Source organism: Misgurnus anguillicaudatus, chromosome 20, assembly GCF_027580225.2.
Source record: "Misgurnus anguillicaudatus chromosome 20, ASM2758022v2, whole genome shotgun sequence".
NCBI classification, from domain to species: Eukaryota; Metazoa; Chordata; class Actinopteri; order Cypriniformes; family Cobitidae; genus Misgurnus; species Misgurnus anguillicaudatus.
The window spans coordinates 28303481-28321180 of NC_073356.2; the positions used below are offsets into that span (position 1 = coordinate 28303481).

Below are 17700 nucleotides of genomic sequence, written 5' to 3' on the forward strand. Positions count from 1 at the left end.
ACTTGGTGAATAACAAGAGTCAGGGACCCAACTAAAGCAAGCACTGATCACAATAATGGTGATTTGTTGAAATCTCAATTTTTTTTTCAATATTAATGGAGGGTGCAGACCTTATATTGATTCAATGCAGTTAAAATTGACAAATCAACTGTTTTTAACATTGTTTCAATGGTTTGCATGCTATCTGGGTAGTTCGGTAGTTTACTGGAGTGACAACCGCATTCTATTACCAAAATAACTCCTGCATAATGCAGGTAGTGACAACCACATTTACAGAAACTCTGCTTAGTGTGTACGAAACCAACAAGTTGTTGTTGAAGTATTTCAACATGCGTCATGGACATGACAGCTCTATCTTCTGAAAAAGATTAATGCCTGAAAGAGGAAAGTACTGTCTTGTAATTGTCCCAATTTCAGGTGACTTTGAGAATCTTCGCTATTGGACCATGGGGCCAGATGTAAACATCACAGTTACTGAGCGAGTAAAAGGAAAGGCCAGTCTGGAGAATTTCACACTGATGTGGGGTGGAGTCCCATCTCCTCCACTGACTTTGAATGCATCTGAGATTGAGGTGTTTGTTTGACTGCCTTATGAAATATTAATCCAAATATGTCCAATCCTGCTCTTGGAAAAAAAATGTTTACTGTCTGAAAACAAGGTCAAAATATGTACCCCCAACTGTCAATGGGGTGGTACCCTTTTAAAAAGTACAGCTTTGTCCCTATAAAGTTATTAGTAGTAACTAATAACCATTGTTTTCTAACAGTGTATGCAGGACAGAGTATGAACACCTTTGTTAGGCAAAATACATTATGCTATTTGTCTTTGTCTTTTAATACTTTCGTTTTGTGATTAAAGGTGCTGGCTGCACTAAATGTGATGGTCACAGCTAAATGTCCATCTCAGATTCCAACCACTGAAAACTCGAATGTGAAATTTTTCAGAGATTATGAGGACGGCAGAGCAGTAAGTAGTTTTTAATGATAACTCAATGAGTTCAATCATCAATAATCATCAATTACTTCAGCCAAAGCATCAAAAGTACATAAATCTTTCTCTTATAGTGGTCAGCATACCCGATCATGGATTCTGAAGCTTTCTGTGGCCGTTGGTCTTTAAGGAACCCAGTGGCTATTTTTGACTACCGTGACAATAAAGCATCCGGCGATGGAAACTACAACCCAATCCCGCTACAGACGTACAATACTGTAAGCATCACCAAACATCTCAGTTGTCCTCAGTATGAAAATGAATTTCCATAGGGTAGAAACTAAATCTTTTTGTTTTTGATTGAAATGTGTAAAAATGGTTAGCTCTGCGTGGCCTACAAAGGCGGTTTGATGAATATACTTGGAGTGTACTTCAGTTACCAGAACAGAGCAGGTGTTTACAACGAGGGAAATATACAAATCTCTGTGCAGTTTGACTCAACGGATGAGTATGTTTAATTCTTTAAACATTAATTCATCTTACAGTATCTCACTTAATTGTTGGATTTGTAATCTGCTATTTAAAATACACTGAATCCACAATCAAAGTCATTTTTGTTATACGCTTGAAGTAACAATGCTGTGGTCATTCTCAGGTGGAAATACAAGTGTGTGGATATTTTGGATTCCCTTCAGCAAATATCTACAGGCCCTGACTACACACTCTTCCAGCTGAGATTGTATGGAGAGAGCGCTAACTCTGTTTACTACATTGACACTGTTCACATTGGACGAGGAGCGACCGCTTTAGATCCTAATGGTACTAGGAACTAATTTTGGTTTCATTTTGATGATGGTATTTTTAAGTCAATGACTGTAAACAAATGTCTGTTGGAAATATATCCTGGTTTATCCACAAACTGAATAAAATCTGTTTTAATTTCAGTAAAATTGATTATTTCACTTCCTCTATGTGTTCAGTTATATTGCGGAGAAGAAGGCCACCTGCTCTCGCCCGCTCAGGACATTTCTTCTCAAGCTTTGCTGTACGCAAAGAGACAAATGCTTCCCAAGTCAGCTATGAGATCACAGCATCACCATACAACTGTGGCTTTGATTTACCGCTGTTTGAAATCGCCTTTTTGCAGGTGAGATAATAATTAAGCCAAAAATGTTGAAAGACTTTCTTTCAAAAAAGCTTCCATGCAATGAACAATACCGTTATAGGATTTAGTAATTTTAGTAAGTTCATTTAATATTTAAAATTACATACTGGAAATAAAACATTATATGTTTTAAGTAAAAGAATAATTGACAAAAGGCTGTTGAATTATTCGGTAATCATGCACACCCGAGGTGGTAATACGGCCACGTTGATAACAAGCTATTGAAAGCTTGCAATTAATATTTATGTATTGTTTTTTCTTTTGTATTTATGGCTTAACTTATTTTAGTTTTATTAAGCAGAAACAAAAATGAACAAGCATGCAATCATCTTCTTCTCCTTGTAATTATTCATTATTCAATTATGTAATTCAATTTGCGCCCACACATACTGTATATTTATGCTTTATTTCTTGAAATAAAATAAATCTGTTATTTCATTTAAACTTGGCGTAGTGATATGGAACTGTAATACAGTCAACCGACCTGGAACTATAGCACTTCATAATTGTGCGTTTATTGAATAATAATGCACACCCTTAGAACAATTGTCAACCGTAGTTATTGCACAATTAACTAAAATTAATTTAAACATGTTATTAGTAATTAAAAATAACTAAAATATAGTGGTCCACAGAAACAATCATCCCAATATACATACTATACTGTAACTGTATTCTCTTATGGACAGGACAGACGGTTTTAAGTCACAATTCATTGCCAGTATTGTACTTCACCATCTCTGTAGAGCCATCATGAATGCTTAAACAACGATTATGGCTATCTCTCAGAAATGTCCTACCTCAGAAAAGTTTGTGCATTCCTAGGTCAACATTTTTGTTGCTCCGGGAACAACGTTCCTGATAGCCAATCAGATTATTCCTACAACATTCCTATCAATGCATTATTTCCTGTTTCTGCTTATCTCATGTTAATCTTAAGTACCTATTAAGTAGTTTTCCATACTTTATATATTCAAAGAATCTTTAGTTTTATCAGATTTTAAAAAGACAAATCACAGATTCTTTCCGAATAAAGCCGACCCCCACGGACGGTGTACCACAGACTGAGGGAGTCACGAGCAAGCAACACACACATACATTATCCAACTATCTCTCTTTTTTTTACAAACAACAACACTCCTTTGGTGATGTTGATTTTTGTGTTGGCTTTTGGATGTGCGGGCGCTATTCTGGTTAAAGTGCCTATAAGAATTTCAACTATACTTCCTGCACTAAAATTGCCCATAAAAGAAAGATTGAGCAAGAGCAAGATTGTTCTGTATGAATCTTTTCGAAACCGGGCGAAGTGCATTATACACTTTGATGTATAATAAGTTTGTGAAAAAATGAAAATGGCTAGGGCCTATACATTTTGTCTGTTAAGCTTTCAGAAACCACCAGCAGGTCTTTGCCAATTCCACAATACTAAACACAATTATGAAAGACAAGGAAAAACTGGACTCTGATGGAAGACCGACAGAAAGTGCAAGCTAGGATTTTTTTGTTTAAACTCAAATTTGGTCAATTATTTAGCCCTCTTTCTTGTACACTAGTCAACATTTGAAGTGGATCAAAGCCTTTTCTAAAAGTTGTCTTAAAACCAATACCCAATACCCGTTCTTGTCTTAGGACAACTTTGATGAATGTTTTTGATCCACTTCAAATGTTGACTAGTATATATTAGCACGTTTAGAGTGGTAGCAATGCATGCCTGATATTTTCCCATTTAATTCAATAGTCTTCATTGTAGCGGAACATGTGCGCTCACTACAACCTCTCATATACAATAAAGTCAATGAAAGAAATGAAAACCAATGCAATAAGATGAATTTCCACCCACAGACTGTTTTAAATGGGGTTGGATAAATATTTTTTGCTTTGGTGTGTGCGATTTTGGTTAGATGACAGTTGTAGGTTACAGTTTGACAAGAGTGTACACTTTGACAAAAGCACAATGTTTTGTTTTATTTCTACTGTATACAAATGAATAATGTCCCATATGAACAAAATGACGGAGTATGTATTGTTTTTAAGTTTCTATTGTTCAATCGCGCCCGCGCCTCTCTCGCTCTAACACACACGCATGCGCGCGGGCACACTCGTCACGTCTCTCTTTAACAGTAGTTGCGCATTACGTTAATTTTCACGCAAGTTTTATTTATTTTTATATTGTGTATATTATATTATAATGTCACGTGTCCTCTTGCTGATGTGAAGTTAACTCTGTCAGTCCCTCATCATGACCACGCTGTGAATGCTCAGGCTCACAAATTCAGGCTCGCGAATTCCAAGAATCCGTGGACCAATCACGGTTAGCTAGTAGGCCGACTCTTCTTCCTCGTTTTTTTACACGTAGCATCGTATAAGTGATCGTATTAGTGCGCCTGCTGTTGGCTGTTCATATTGTTTTATTAGACTTTTTTGCAGACGGCCGGGCGACGGCCCTCTGTTGAACGGCCGTTCTGGACTTTTCCAGAACGCACAGATTACCAATCCGTCCCTGATATTTAGCATGAGGAATCCAACTCTTAAACAGTGTTTATAAATCATACAGCATGAAAAAGTGTTAACCCCTCCCCCCTTGAAATTAAAATTGATTTCCTTATGTTTCCTAGTAATATGCCTTGCTCAGCAAGATCAGGATGTGTGTTTATGTGTAAAGAAGAACTGCATATCTGTCCCTAGCACATAAGTATTCCAAATCCAGCATTCTCAGACTTAAATTTTTGTCATATAGAAACTGCAAAACAGCACTGAGGATCTACTGATTCAACGGCAGGAGAATGCCACAGTCACCATTACCCGTCTTCAGAAAGCCAGCCCCCCTCTTACAGGGACCTTTGATGTTGCGATCTTTGGTCAACACATTAAGGGTAAGCATGCCGGCCATGAGTTTGTTACCTAAACTAACATCATTTCCTGTACTTGCACTATAGATTGGCAATACTGTTGCTTTGATGTTTTGCAGTGAACTGGATTTTCTTCTCTGCATAAACCACAACCCTTTAAGGGGCTTTAACATATTTTATATGTGGTGTTTGTACCTCAGGTCTGCCAGTAGACATCAGTGCTGCGGACCTTAAGTTCGCTCTACAGGGGATTCCAGAGCTCGGTCAACTAGATGTGCAGAAATATGGAAGTTGTACGGGATACGGCTGGGACATCCAGTGGCTCACTGTCCCTGGCAATCAGCCACTGTTAGAGGCAAGACACAATAAACTCATAAACACCAAAGCAGAATGAAAATGTATCATTTTCAGTACCTGTGAAAAAAATCTCATGAGAATAAGCAAATAATAATTCAAGTAATCCCACATCTGCAACTCTTTTAGACTTTAGATCAACATAAATCTTATGAGTTTTCCCAGATTCCGCTTTGTAATCCACGAGTTATACATTATAATATGCATAATCTTATAATGTTAAAGTTGTGCTTTACACATTAATTTTATAATTTTAAATTAATATTTAATATGTTAACCAGATTAATTCTTCTGCTGTGATCGGCGTGAATCCTTCTGTGACAACTAGCGAGATTCAGCGAGGAGGACTCCTCAAACAGAGAATTATGGGAGATTATCTGCGTATCCCAACAGATAAACCACAGGTGCATTTCTCACAAAATACAGATTTTACTACAATATTATTTTGTTTGTTCAATATACATTAATTAGTGTTATTAAGGTGTGGCCATCTGGCAACTCTTATGCTGTTTCTCTTATGCAGATTTCAGTAGTGTTACATACTGTGTCACAGGCCTAAAAGAAAAGTTGTTTAACTCGGAGTACTCATTGTTTTGGGAATTTCTCATGTCTGGAGAATTATGGCTCAATAAAGCATAAAAGATTTGAGTTTGATTATATGTGACTGCCGCTGTTAACGGAACAATACCTCCAAAATTTAAATTCAGGCATTATTTACTCACCTTTATGTTATTCCAAGGCCTTATGACTACAGTATTTTTTGTCTGTAAAAGCCAAAAAGTTTAACATAATGGGCTGATCTTTTTCCTTTAAACGTCATGTTCTTCCTGGTCCCATTTTTCAAATTTTAGTTAGTGTGTAATGTTGCTGTTAGAGCATAAATAATACCTGCAAAACGATAAAGCTCAAAGTTCACTGCCAGGCGATATAACAGAATTGCCATTTTAAAGCTTACAACGAACGCCCGTTTACTAAAGCCTTCTACTTCTGGATTGAAAAATATGTAGGGTTTTTTGCACGTGAAACATGATCACATGTTATACTGCACACTGTAAACACAATCAAAGCTAAAAAAAAACAGAAAGAAAGGGACCTTTAATAAAACAGTTATCGGCAAAGTCAAAAGACACTGCAACTTTGTATAAAGAAAGTACTAAAGTTTTGTGTTTTACTAAAAAATAGCCTTGAAAATCTTTCTTGACAGCCATAAACACCATTTTCTTTCAATTAATGTTAAATACAGTAGCAGATCGAATGTTTTATGATAACAAAAACATGTGATTGTCATGAGGGTAGGGAAATACCAGAATGTTCACTATCTGTAAGTGATACTGCATGTTTGAATGAGGAAAATACCAAAGTGGTTATTTACTGTAAATCTTACCTTGAAAATCTTTCTGGACAGTCTTGGTCACAATTTGGCAGATTGAATCTTCTCAACAATTTGTGTTCCTTAATGGAAGCATAGTGACGCTGTTGTTGTTTGTTTTTGTTTTTTGAAAAACATGAGGGTAGGGAAACCACAATGCTCACGTACTGTAAGTGATACTGCATCTTTGTATGAGGAAAATACCAAAGTGGTTATTTACTGTAAATCTTACCTTGAAAATCTTCATTGACCTTGGTCACCATTTGGCAGATTGAATCTTCTCAACAATTTGTGTTCCTTAATGGAAGGGCAGTGATGCTGTTTTTAAAGAAATACCACTAACTTTTCAAGTGCTGTAAAAAAGCAGCATGAAAAATCTTAAAAATGTTGATTTGACAAGAATGCTGCATATTTAGACAGCAGGGAGGAAACAATGATTCTAGAATTACAAAATACAATAAGATGCAACTATATCTATCATTTAATTTTTATTTAAGATCAAAGAAAATGAGATAAAATATTTGAGAACATACACTGAAAAAAAATGCAGCACAAACAACTTGGTTTGGAAGTCAATTCAACCTACTTTTTAAAGTTTTGCTTAAAAAAGTTTACATAACTTAAAAATTCAAGTTGAAATTGTTTAGCTTAATTTGTGTTGATTTGACAAAAATGCTGCAAATTAGAGTTATACATATGTTTATGTCCATTTTAAGGTGGATGTTTTTATCAACGGCATCCCATCATGGTGTTCGGGTGACTGTAGTTTCACCTGGAGTGAATCTAAGACACCAACAGTGACAGGAATTTCTCCTACAAAAGGTGCAGTAAATAATAAAATAACATGTACAATATAAGGTGTAATCTTAGTTTTTTTTTTTCGATTAGTGTTTCATGTTGAGTTGCATTTTTAGGTTCTAGTGGCTTATCAACTATTCTTAACATAACTGGATCTGGATTTGATGGTAGCAATGTCACTGTAAAGACTGGTGATGTGGAATGCTCTGTCCAAGAGGTCACCAGTAAGTCAAAACTCAACAAGATGCATTCTGGTAATTTCAAGCATTATTAAATAAAAAATCTGAGCATGTAATTTTGTAATTTGTTTTTGTTACAGACAGCTATATAACCTGCAGAGTTGGTCCAGCAAGTGCTGGTATGCAACCAGTATCTCTGAGTTTCTCTGCCCTGGGTAATGCCCGATACCAGAACAACATCAATTTTAACTTTACACACCTGTTAGGAGTGACCTCCATGAACCCCACCACAGGAAGTGAAGCAGGTACAACAATAATAATCTTAGCAAAGTTGCTAGAACTGCATTTTTTTGTGAAAAGAAGTTTAAAGGTCTTTCAAGTACATTAATTAGCTTTTGTTGGATTTTTTACTTACATTTAGATTTTGTACTAAAATGGTTGTTTGGCTTCACAGGAGGGGCGATTCTGACTGTGTTTGGTTATGGATTCAGTATTGATACAGCAGTCACCATTGGCACTCAATCATGTAATGTTACTGAAGCAGAGTTTAGCCAGCTGAGATGCATAGTTCCTGCTGTAAGTGAAGGGTTGCTTTTACTTTAATATTTTTACTTCAATATTACTTGAAAATAATTCATACTTTAATCATTCATAGTGAATTTTTGAGAAACACACAAGTTTATATGGGGCGATTATCAGATTTCTGTGGTCTTGTTTGTCACATATCAATCAGGGATCATCAGGTGTACAGAGTCTTACAGTGAGCATGGGAGAGATAACAGCATCTTTAAGCAACTCCTTCACATACAACAACACTCTGATGGCCACAATCACTGCTGTCAGCCCACAAACTACAACAGTATTTGGTAAAGCTTTGTTTTATTATCACATAAATCCTTATACGTTGTTCTCACGTTAAAACAATTTATTCCTCAAAATCTTTTCAAAATAAACATAACTTTTTCAGCCATATATTTAACATTTTTAAGAGAATGCTTAAGTAGTTGTATTATGAATTAGCCAATTCATTTTTTTGTGGTAAAGGGCCACGAGTTCTCACCATCTTGGGCAGAAATTTTGAGGTGCAGGTCAATGGCAGCTCTGTTCTGATTGGTGAGACCGAGTGTGAATTGTTGCAGTGGACCAATGAAAACATTACCTGCATGTTACCCACACTCGGCCCAGCTGTATATGACATCCGTGTGAGAGTCGGGAATCAGGGCTACGCCTTAATCAGGTCTCATATCAATCACTGAAATAAATAACAACAGAATTAAAATTCTACAGCACTTGTACTGTATGTTACCATTTCTACAGTTTATGAAGATTATTGTTTCTATAAAACTATGGGAGAATATTTTGCTTCATGATTTGTACATTTCTAATGACATTGTATCAAAAGTAAATACACCATTCTTTAATACACTTGACACTAATGTTGAATCTAAAGCATAGCTGAGAGTGATTAAATGGTCTTATTTTTGCAGTGCTGGTGTTAGTAGCACCATAGAGTATGTCCTGAAGGTGTCAGGCTTCTCTCCACTGCTGGGCTCCTTGTATGGAGGAACCACCATCAACATCACCGGCTCTGGGTTCAGCTCAGTCCCAACAGACAACAATGTGACTCTGGGTAAGACAAGAACACAGGACCAAAAACAATGTGTCCCTCATATGGTATGTTTTTAAACGATTCACTTATTTTCATGGATGTTGTGACTCATGCCTTTCACACAGGAGATGCACAATGCCAAGTAACAGACGCTTCAGAACATCAGCTGACGTGTGTAACACAGCCGACAGAGAAAATATATACAGTGACAAACCAAGGTGTCCACCCCGGTAAAATCTATTTCATTTCACACACATCAGATTAATACATCGGTCGCAGTAACATAGTGACTTAAGATTTGTCTCATTGGAAATGAATGAGTTTATTTGAAAAGTTCTTGCTAATAAAGTAGCAGGGTATACAGTACAGTACCATAGCCTGTCATACACACTTCTTATATGTGACCCTATCTGTGAAATCCAGTGTCATATTCTGAGATTAGGAACACCTGATTTCCCTTTATTTAATAGATGTCAATGTTAGATTTTAACAGAATGTAGGATGATTTCATGTAAAAAAAAAAAAGTAAATCACAAGCAGGGTCACATGCCTGTATGTAGTAAAATGTGTTTGCATATACGTTGCACTACATGCGTGTAGTACTTTAAATCATACTTTACTGTATGTGTGTTTAGTGTATGGTCAAGGTTACGCCTGGAGTCCCTCTGCACTTCTAGTCTCAGTGGGAGATACAGTGGTTTGGCGCTGGGAGGCTCCGGCTTTTGTTTCTGATGTGGGCTACAGGGTCTTCAGTGTGTCCAGTCCCAGCAGTACTGATAATGATGGCATTCTCTTCAACAGTGGAGACACCAAAACCCCCAGAGGTACAAAAATAACCACCTATCTCACAATCTAACATTTGGGGATGGTTTCCTGGACAGGGATTAGCTTAAGACAGGACTAGTCCTTAATTTAATTAAGAAATATAACTAGTTTTAACAAGCATGTCTGACAATTCAGTGTGCCGAATTAAAACTTCCTGAAATGCTCATAGCTTAAAATTTTTATAACCACACAACCTATCAATTTCACAAGGCACAAGTTATTATATATATATATTTTTTTTTTGTAAGGAAATGTAAAGGCTGACTTCACAAAGTTGCCATCATAATTATACACCAGCTTGCCAGTCATTGAATAGAATACAATGTGTAATGTGCTATACGAAACCTATAAAGCGACAATAATTGAATTAATAAAATACCATTTGCTGTAAATTGACGCATCCAGAAAAGAAAAATAAGTGTTGATGACCAAGTGTCAGTTTGTTTGAAGACAGGGGATATCTGACGCTGCTTTTCTTTGTGTTTTTGTTTGTGTGTCTGTGTTTTACCTTAAAGGTTTTTTTGGATATCGTTTCACATCTCCTGGAGTTTATTACTATAGCAGTGGTTACATTGACTCCAGTAACCAGAAGACGCTACAGGGCGTAGTCACCGTCAGGCCTTTGGAGGAGAAAACAGTTGGGCTTCAGGTGTCTGTAGCTGGAATACAGGCCTCTGTGAATTTAGGTATAACAGCAACATTCAATGTTAAAGCTGTAGCATGTACAGACTACTTTCTTATTTCAGTAGCGTCAACAAATTACATGGCATAAGCTTGAATAGAAGTACATTTTAAAATAATGGCTTAAAATATCACCTAAAGTGATTCACTGGCTCATGATCATATAGTGGAACCACTTAAGTGCTATACAGCACCATTTTTAATGTATATTTTAAAACCAAAAAGGGGGACCACTTTAAAACATTACATACTAATAATTCCTAAAGAAACAATAAATCTTCATTTTACTTATCCACAGCTTCAGGACAAATGAACTCATCTGAGTCTGAGTGTGTGGCCACATCTGACTGTGTCCGAGATCAGCTGGAGACTTCTGATGGTCTGTACTTCAGTTTTACTTCCTGTGCCAGTCCCACTGTAGAAAAGATTACTCCTGACCACGGTACCACACATGACATCATCAACATCCTGGGATCTGGCTTCAGCAACACTTCCTGTGCAAATGAGGTGAGGTCTGCTCTGGAGGTCAATATTGACATAAACGGATCAACTTAAAGGAAGTAGTTTTTATCAGAGATTAATTTAAATATGTGACCCAGTTTGTGAAAAACTAAAGTAATTTTTTTCATAAAATCATCCTACACAATGTATAGAACTTTTTTACACTATAACCTAATCTTTATTATTGATTAAGGTCATGTAAAAGACTGAATTTAAAGTGAAATCAGGGCTGACTAAGAATGTTTTTTACAGCATCATTAATGATTAATGATGATTACGAATGTGACAGAAAAACAGCAGTGTCCGACGTTTTAAGTGTTTAATATTATTTAAATGCTTCAAAAAAAATTCGGACCGTCTTTTTTTAACATTTTTGCTTTTCATTTGGCAACCAAAGGTCAAAGTTGGAGGTCATCCGTGTCAAACCATCAGCAGCACCTCCACTGAGATAAACTGCAGACTCAGTCCTGACAGTGGTGCTCCAGTGGGCATCCCCCTACCCATAACCGTCCGGGTCAACAACCTGGGTACAGCCATCATGACAATGCCAAAAGAGTACGACCGCAGATTTGTGGTTCTTCCTGTGGTTGATTCTGTCTCTCCCTCTGTGGGCAGTACAACCGGCCAAACACGTCTCTCAATCTCAGGTTCTGGTTTCTTGAACGCATCTGTTATGGTAGCAAACGCTCCATGTGATGTGGTTTTCATGAACTACTCTTATGTGGTGTGCGACACTTCACCATCTCAGGCTCGCAGTGGAAACGTCACAGTTTACATCAACAGCATCTTTTCCTCTTGCAGTTCTGATTGCATGTTTCAATATTCTTCATCTATTGCACCAGTTGTCTCCAGTGTGTCCCCTAATTCTGTTACTGGAAACTCTACTACTGTTTTAATCACTGGCAGCGGCTTTGGAAGCAATACAGCTGATCTGAGAGTATCTGCAGACGGCATTACACTGGAAGTCATAGAGGTTACAGATAACAACATCACACTTTTGGTTGGTGCCCTGCCAGCTGGCACACATACCCTACAGGTAGTTGTCATGAGCAAAGGTCTCGCCACAGGAACCTTCACTCTGACCAGCACACCACAGGCCACCATCAAACCAACATCAGGAAGCATTGCTGGAGGAACTCCACTGTTGATTGAAGGAAATGGCTTTGTGGTAGGAAACACCACTGTGATGTTTGATAGTAACCTCCCCTGCTCGATTTTGGAAGTAAACCCAGACACGGTGAAATGTTTGACACCTCCTCATGCAGAGGGACTGGTGCAGGTGGATATTTGGGTGTTTAACGTTCAGTACCCAAGTCAAAGTTTCAACTACTCCATTGAACAAACTCCAGATATCACGTCAGGGAGCCCAGTAACAGGTAAAATTTGATTTTCTGAGACTTATGAGTTTTACAAAGAGGACAACAGAATACAAAATAAAATAAAAAATCTTGGCAGGCAACAAAATCTAATACAGAACACAGGGCATAATTCACCCTAAAATTCTGAGCTTATAGCCACTCTATTGTTTTTAATGGTCACACAGGTCCTGTGGGAACAGAGATCACTGTGTCTGGTTCAGGGTTTGGCACAGATGCAGCGCTCATCTCAGTGGAGATTGATGGTGTGGATTGTAATGTGACATCCATCACAGACACACAGTTGCTGTGCACTGTTGGGGAACACGCAGGAGGAACGTTTCCGGTTATGTTATACCATCAGGTTAAAGGTCATGCCTTGACACAGTCTGTCTTTAGCTATGAACTGCTGCTGACAGGTGTCACTCCAAATGAAGGTAATCACTTTCTCTGCTACTGTATTACATCTCATTCACAGTGTAATGTATCAAATTTTGCATACTGTAAATTCAGGAAGTAAAATAAATAGTGAAATAAATTCTTATTCAGCCTTAATCCTGTTAATAATGCTGTAAATTGCTGGGCCTATATTATACAGTTTATGTTGAGAAATCAATCTACTTTAAAAATTACTTTAATTGGTAACACCTAAAAAGTGGGAAATTTAAGTTGAAAAGCAGTTTTAGCAGTTGAAGTATATTTTATTTATTTAATTCAAGTATAAGACTATACAGCAAGAAAACACTACAGTTATGCCCTTTGTTCTGTATTTCTTCAGGAAGCTATGCTGGAGGAGCTGTTGTTGAGATTCAAGGTTCTGGATTCGACCCAAACTCCACCAGAGTCCTCATCTGTAACAGAGAGTGTAACGTAAACGTGCAGATCTCCACATCTACCCAACTGTACTGTGAAGTCCCGTACAACAATGGTATGCATTACCTTCTCATTTAACATATTGTATATGTGCCATAAAATAAATATGTACTATAATTTTATGTAAAAGTCAATCACCTGGAGTAAACATCTGACAGCTTTGATGCAGATCTCATACAAATAAAAAAGATCTGTCTGCTTGTATCTGTAGATACAGTACCACATGTTGTTTCTTTTGCAGGAAATGAAACAGTTCAGGTCTGTGAGGTTGTAGTGATGAATGGAGATGATAGAGTCAATCTCACAATCGGCTACACATACAGATCCTCTTTAACCCCTGTTATCAGTGATGTCACACCACGCAGAGGGGGAACAGCCGGAGGCACCAGACTCACCATTACTGGATCAGGCTTCAGGTGCAAACCCACCTAATTTACTTGTAATGCAAAGCAAAGACCAGTAACTTCTACAAAAGATCTTTGATTTGATGTAAAGCAATTACAGATCATTTCAAGTGTTTCTTAAGTATTAGTTCTGTCCATATTTTTTATGAGTTAATTTTAAACTTCTCTTTCTTTCCTTGTCTCACCTGTAGTGCAAATGCCAGTGATGTTATTGTGACAATTGCGGGATCTGTCTGTGATGTTGAGTCAGCCAATGGGACGCAGATTATATGTGTGACTAATGCTCAACCAAAATCCCAGGAAACTAAAGTGCGAGTCCTGATAGGAAACAGAGGAATCGCCAGAATGGTAACAAAATTTTTAATAACAGATGGTTGGCCCATCCTAAATAAACAGAACTACAAACTAACCAAGCTAGATCTTGACACCACTAAAAGTAACTAACTACATTAAAATATGCAAGCTTGCTAACTTATTACAAATCTATAACCTTATAGAGTTACAACTAGAGATGCACCGATATATCAGCCAATAATTGGGATTGGTTGATAAAAGCGATTTTTAACACTATCGCCAATAGTTTGACAACAGCCGATAGTCACGGACGATATATCCTGTCAATCAAAAGAAAACAGGAAAATGCAATGAATGTAAGCTCTGTGTATAGAAAATGTAAAGAAACATTACTAGTTTAAAGGCGGAGTCCATGATGTTTGAAAGCCAATGTTGATATTTGAAATCACCTAAACAAACACGCCCCTACCCCAATAGAATCTGGACCTTCTGTTGATAGACCCGCCCCACACATACGCAACCCGGCATTTGATTTGATTTGATCTGATTGGCTATAAGTGTGTTTTGGTAGTCGGCCCGTCTCCTTTTCCAAAGCGTTTTTCAAACATCGTGGACTCCGCCTTTAATGTACAATATTAATGGTCATTGTATGACTGAAAATAGAATATTCCGAATTTAGTTAATGCAAGTTAATATAACCACCAAACTATCAGCATCAGATGATATCAGTCTGAATAATTGTCTATTGGTGCAGAAATTTGATATCGGTGCATCTCTAGTCACAACTATTGCTTGAGATGTTTCTTCTGTTTTTCAGGATCATGCTGATTTCTTCTACATTGACGTATGGTCATCTCCTTATACATGGGGTGGTCTCTCTCCTCCTGAGAAAGGCACATTTGCTGTAATCACTGCTGGTCAGACCATCCTGTTGGACACCAGCACCCCTGTCCTAAAGATGCTCCTCATCCAAGGTATGTTCATGTAGATAAATTCAACCTTTATAAATATGTGGCATGAAGAATTATGCAGTCCTGTAGTCCTTGCCAAAAAGTTTTTAAAGGCTATTAGGGCAAGTGGGTGAGGCATGTTTTCCACCAGGGTTTAAATTGAGCCCCAAAAAACAAAGGCTAAAGGTCTCATTTTGCTCTGCGCCAGTGTACCTGCTGCTGGTGCATGTGCACTGAAGCGAATAACGTGTTTTCGTTTATCTCTATGGAGGGACAAAAACTGATTGTGCGCTCGGGTTTTTACCGCTCATTTGCATGACGCGTCAAACGTTTTTGTCACCATGTACTCGGCTAATCTACATCGGTATGCAGCCTCACTTCAAGTCAACCACAAATTAACACATTTTACTCAGAACTCAGAGAATGCGCACTCGCGCAGGATCATTTGAGATGATCGATAAGATAAGAATAAGGGTTGTAGACATCTGAATAGAAGACTAGGAACGTGTAAACGATTAAAGTATGTATGTATTATGATTATACAAATTAATTACTGAATAATGTAACTATAGTAATTGTTTTACTAGCTGCTGAAAAGCATATGGAATCTCTATGACTAATTTATAAGACATGTTGCTGTTTCAATACTGTATGTTCTTGTTAATTGAGTTTTTGGGGGTTTCTCAGGCCTAGAATTAGTCAAGGAGGTTGATTCTTACTTCACAGTTTGATCAATAGTGCATAATGCATATAGGGTGTCAGGCTCATAGATTTGCATTATTTAAAGTTCAGATGCTCTTTTAAAAATCTTTGGGTCAACCTCTGGCACAGCATGTCACTGAAACACACTAGTGGCTTTGCTGTCATCAGTATTAAATATGTAACCCCTCCAACCCCACGAAGCCCCCACCCCACATAAAAAATCCCAATTTAACCCCTGTTTACCACACCCAAGTAATAACCAATACAGTACTATTTACCAATATTCTTGTGAATGTTTTATCTCCTTTCAGGTGGACGGCTGATTTTTGATGAGGCAGATATTGAGCTACAGGCGGAGAACATTCTGATCACTGATGGTGGAGCTTTACAGATCGGGACCGAGCAGCAGCCCTTCCAGCATAAGGCCATCATTACACTGCATGGACACCTGAGGTCTAAAGAACTTCCTGTCTATGGCACCAAGACACTGGCTGTCAGAGAGGGAGTGCTGGATCTGCATGGTATGCTTGTACAGTAGAGTACTTCGGTTTCATCTGAATATAATCCCAATTGTAAAAATACTTTCAAAATGTCTTAGTATTGTTCTTAGTATTTATTCTTTGTATGTCACTGTCTGCTTTAATAATGGCAGCATGTACATGGGCTGACTGACATGAACACATATATAGAAATTAGCCATATAACAAAGTCAAAATGGCCCTTAGGTTGACATCACAAGTTTTCTTGATCCAGACACCATAGTGTGTAACCAGTGATGCTTTGTTTAAAGGTGAAATTAAAATCTGTTTCTCCAGGAATCCCAGTACCTGTACCATGGACTCGTCTTTCCCAGACTGCACAGAATGGCTCCAGTACTCTCAGACTAATGGATGCTGTTACCTGGAAAACTGGAGATGAAATTGTCATTGCATCAACAGGGGACAGGTACAGTATAGATGCACACTGCTAAAGCTGGAGTCAAACTTAGTTAACAAAACCACATATTTTTGACCAACGATTACACATGACTTATACTCATAAACATCAACTCAAACCATAAAGTTGGTTTCTTGAGCTCAGGAGCTATAGCTCATGCTTTAAGGTTCCTCACAAATCTCTGTACAGAGCCACTCCCAATGAGAGGGCTGTTCTTATTGGAAAGTGAAACTTCTTTTACTATAGCATCACTTTGAAAGTTCCACAATTCTAGATTCTTATTCATTATAACAACAAAAAGTACCATTCCTTTGATAAAACTGGTGTATTTTTTAAATCAAATAATGTGACCTGAAAATGCTTATAAATTAAACCTAATTGAATCTTCTGTTCTTATAAATCCACAGACATAGCCAGAGAGAGAATGAGTTGAGAAGCATTGCCTCAGTTTCGGCTGATGGCAGGACCCTCACACTGACCGAACCCCTGACCTACACTCATCTGGGTGTTTCTGTCACTTTGCCTGATGGGACTGTTTTTGAAGCAAGAGCAGAGGTGGGACTTCTTACCAGAAACATTGTTGTCCGTGGATCCAACAACCAGGAGTGGAATGATCTGATACCAGCTTGCCCTGCTGGATTTGACACAGGTCTGGCTGTTTGTTTGTTAATAAGTAATTATTATTTGAAAAGTTTACACAAGATTAATTTATTCATATATTCTTACAGGGGAATTTGCAGTGCAGACATGTTTTCAGGGGAGATTTGGTGAGGAAGTTGGAAGTGATGAGTTTGGAGGTTGCATCATGTTCCATCCCCCACAACCAAACCAAAACCTGACAATTGGCAGAATTGAATATGTTGAGGTAAAAGTTTGATGAATGAGTGTACACAAAACCAAATAATTAACTTCTTTGGAAAGTTAA

General features: G+C 37.7%; 1 protein-coding gene across 1 annotated transcript in view; it reads left to right on the forward strand.

Annotated features, from left to right (window-relative positions):
• The window catches only part of LOC129454962 (fibrocystin-L-like), a 41522-nt gene that overhangs the window by 9857 nt on the left and 13965 nt on the right, over positions 1 to 17700 (forward strand). Inside the window, exons 18-47 of the mRNA XM_073858732.1 lie at positions 418 to 572; positions 860 to 967; positions 1066 to 1209; positions 1315 to 1439; positions 1587 to 1750; positions 1912 to 2078; positions 4834 to 4969; positions 5146 to 5300; positions 5581 to 5703; positions 7385 to 7490; positions 7583 to 7690; positions 7786 to 7950; positions 8100 to 8221; positions 8379 to 8511; positions 8690 to 8882; positions 9133 to 9275; positions 9380 to 9484; positions 9890 to 10078; positions 10595 to 10765; positions 11065 to 11267; positions 11659 to 12637; positions 12805 to 13053; positions 13395 to 13544; positions 13731 to 13905; positions 14085 to 14241; positions 15005 to 15161; positions 16151 to 16360; positions 16655 to 16784; positions 17183 to 17424; positions 17504 to 17640. Of these exons, the coding sequence (XP_073714833.1) occupies positions 418 to 572; positions 860 to 967; positions 1066 to 1209; positions 1315 to 1439; positions 1587 to 1750; positions 1912 to 2078; positions 4834 to 4969; positions 5146 to 5300; positions 5581 to 5703; positions 7385 to 7490; positions 7583 to 7690; positions 7786 to 7950; positions 8100 to 8221; positions 8379 to 8511; positions 8690 to 8882; positions 9133 to 9275; positions 9380 to 9484; positions 9890 to 10078; positions 10595 to 10765; positions 11065 to 11267; positions 11659 to 12637; positions 12805 to 13053; positions 13395 to 13544; positions 13731 to 13905; positions 14085 to 14241; positions 15005 to 15161; positions 16151 to 16360; positions 16655 to 16784; positions 17183 to 17424; positions 17504 to 17640 (5501 nt within the window). The remainder of the gene's footprint in view (positions 1 to 417; positions 573 to 859; positions 968 to 1065; positions 1210 to 1314; positions 1440 to 1586; positions 1751 to 1911; positions 2079 to 4833; positions 4970 to 5145; positions 5301 to 5580; positions 5704 to 7384; positions 7491 to 7582; positions 7691 to 7785; positions 7951 to 8099; positions 8222 to 8378; positions 8512 to 8689; positions 8883 to 9132; positions 9276 to 9379; positions 9485 to 9889; positions 10079 to 10594; positions 10766 to 11064; positions 11268 to 11658; positions 12638 to 12804; positions 13054 to 13394; positions 13545 to 13730; positions 13906 to 14084; positions 14242 to 15004; positions 15162 to 16150; positions 16361 to 16654; positions 16785 to 17182; positions 17425 to 17503; positions 17641 to 17700) is intronic.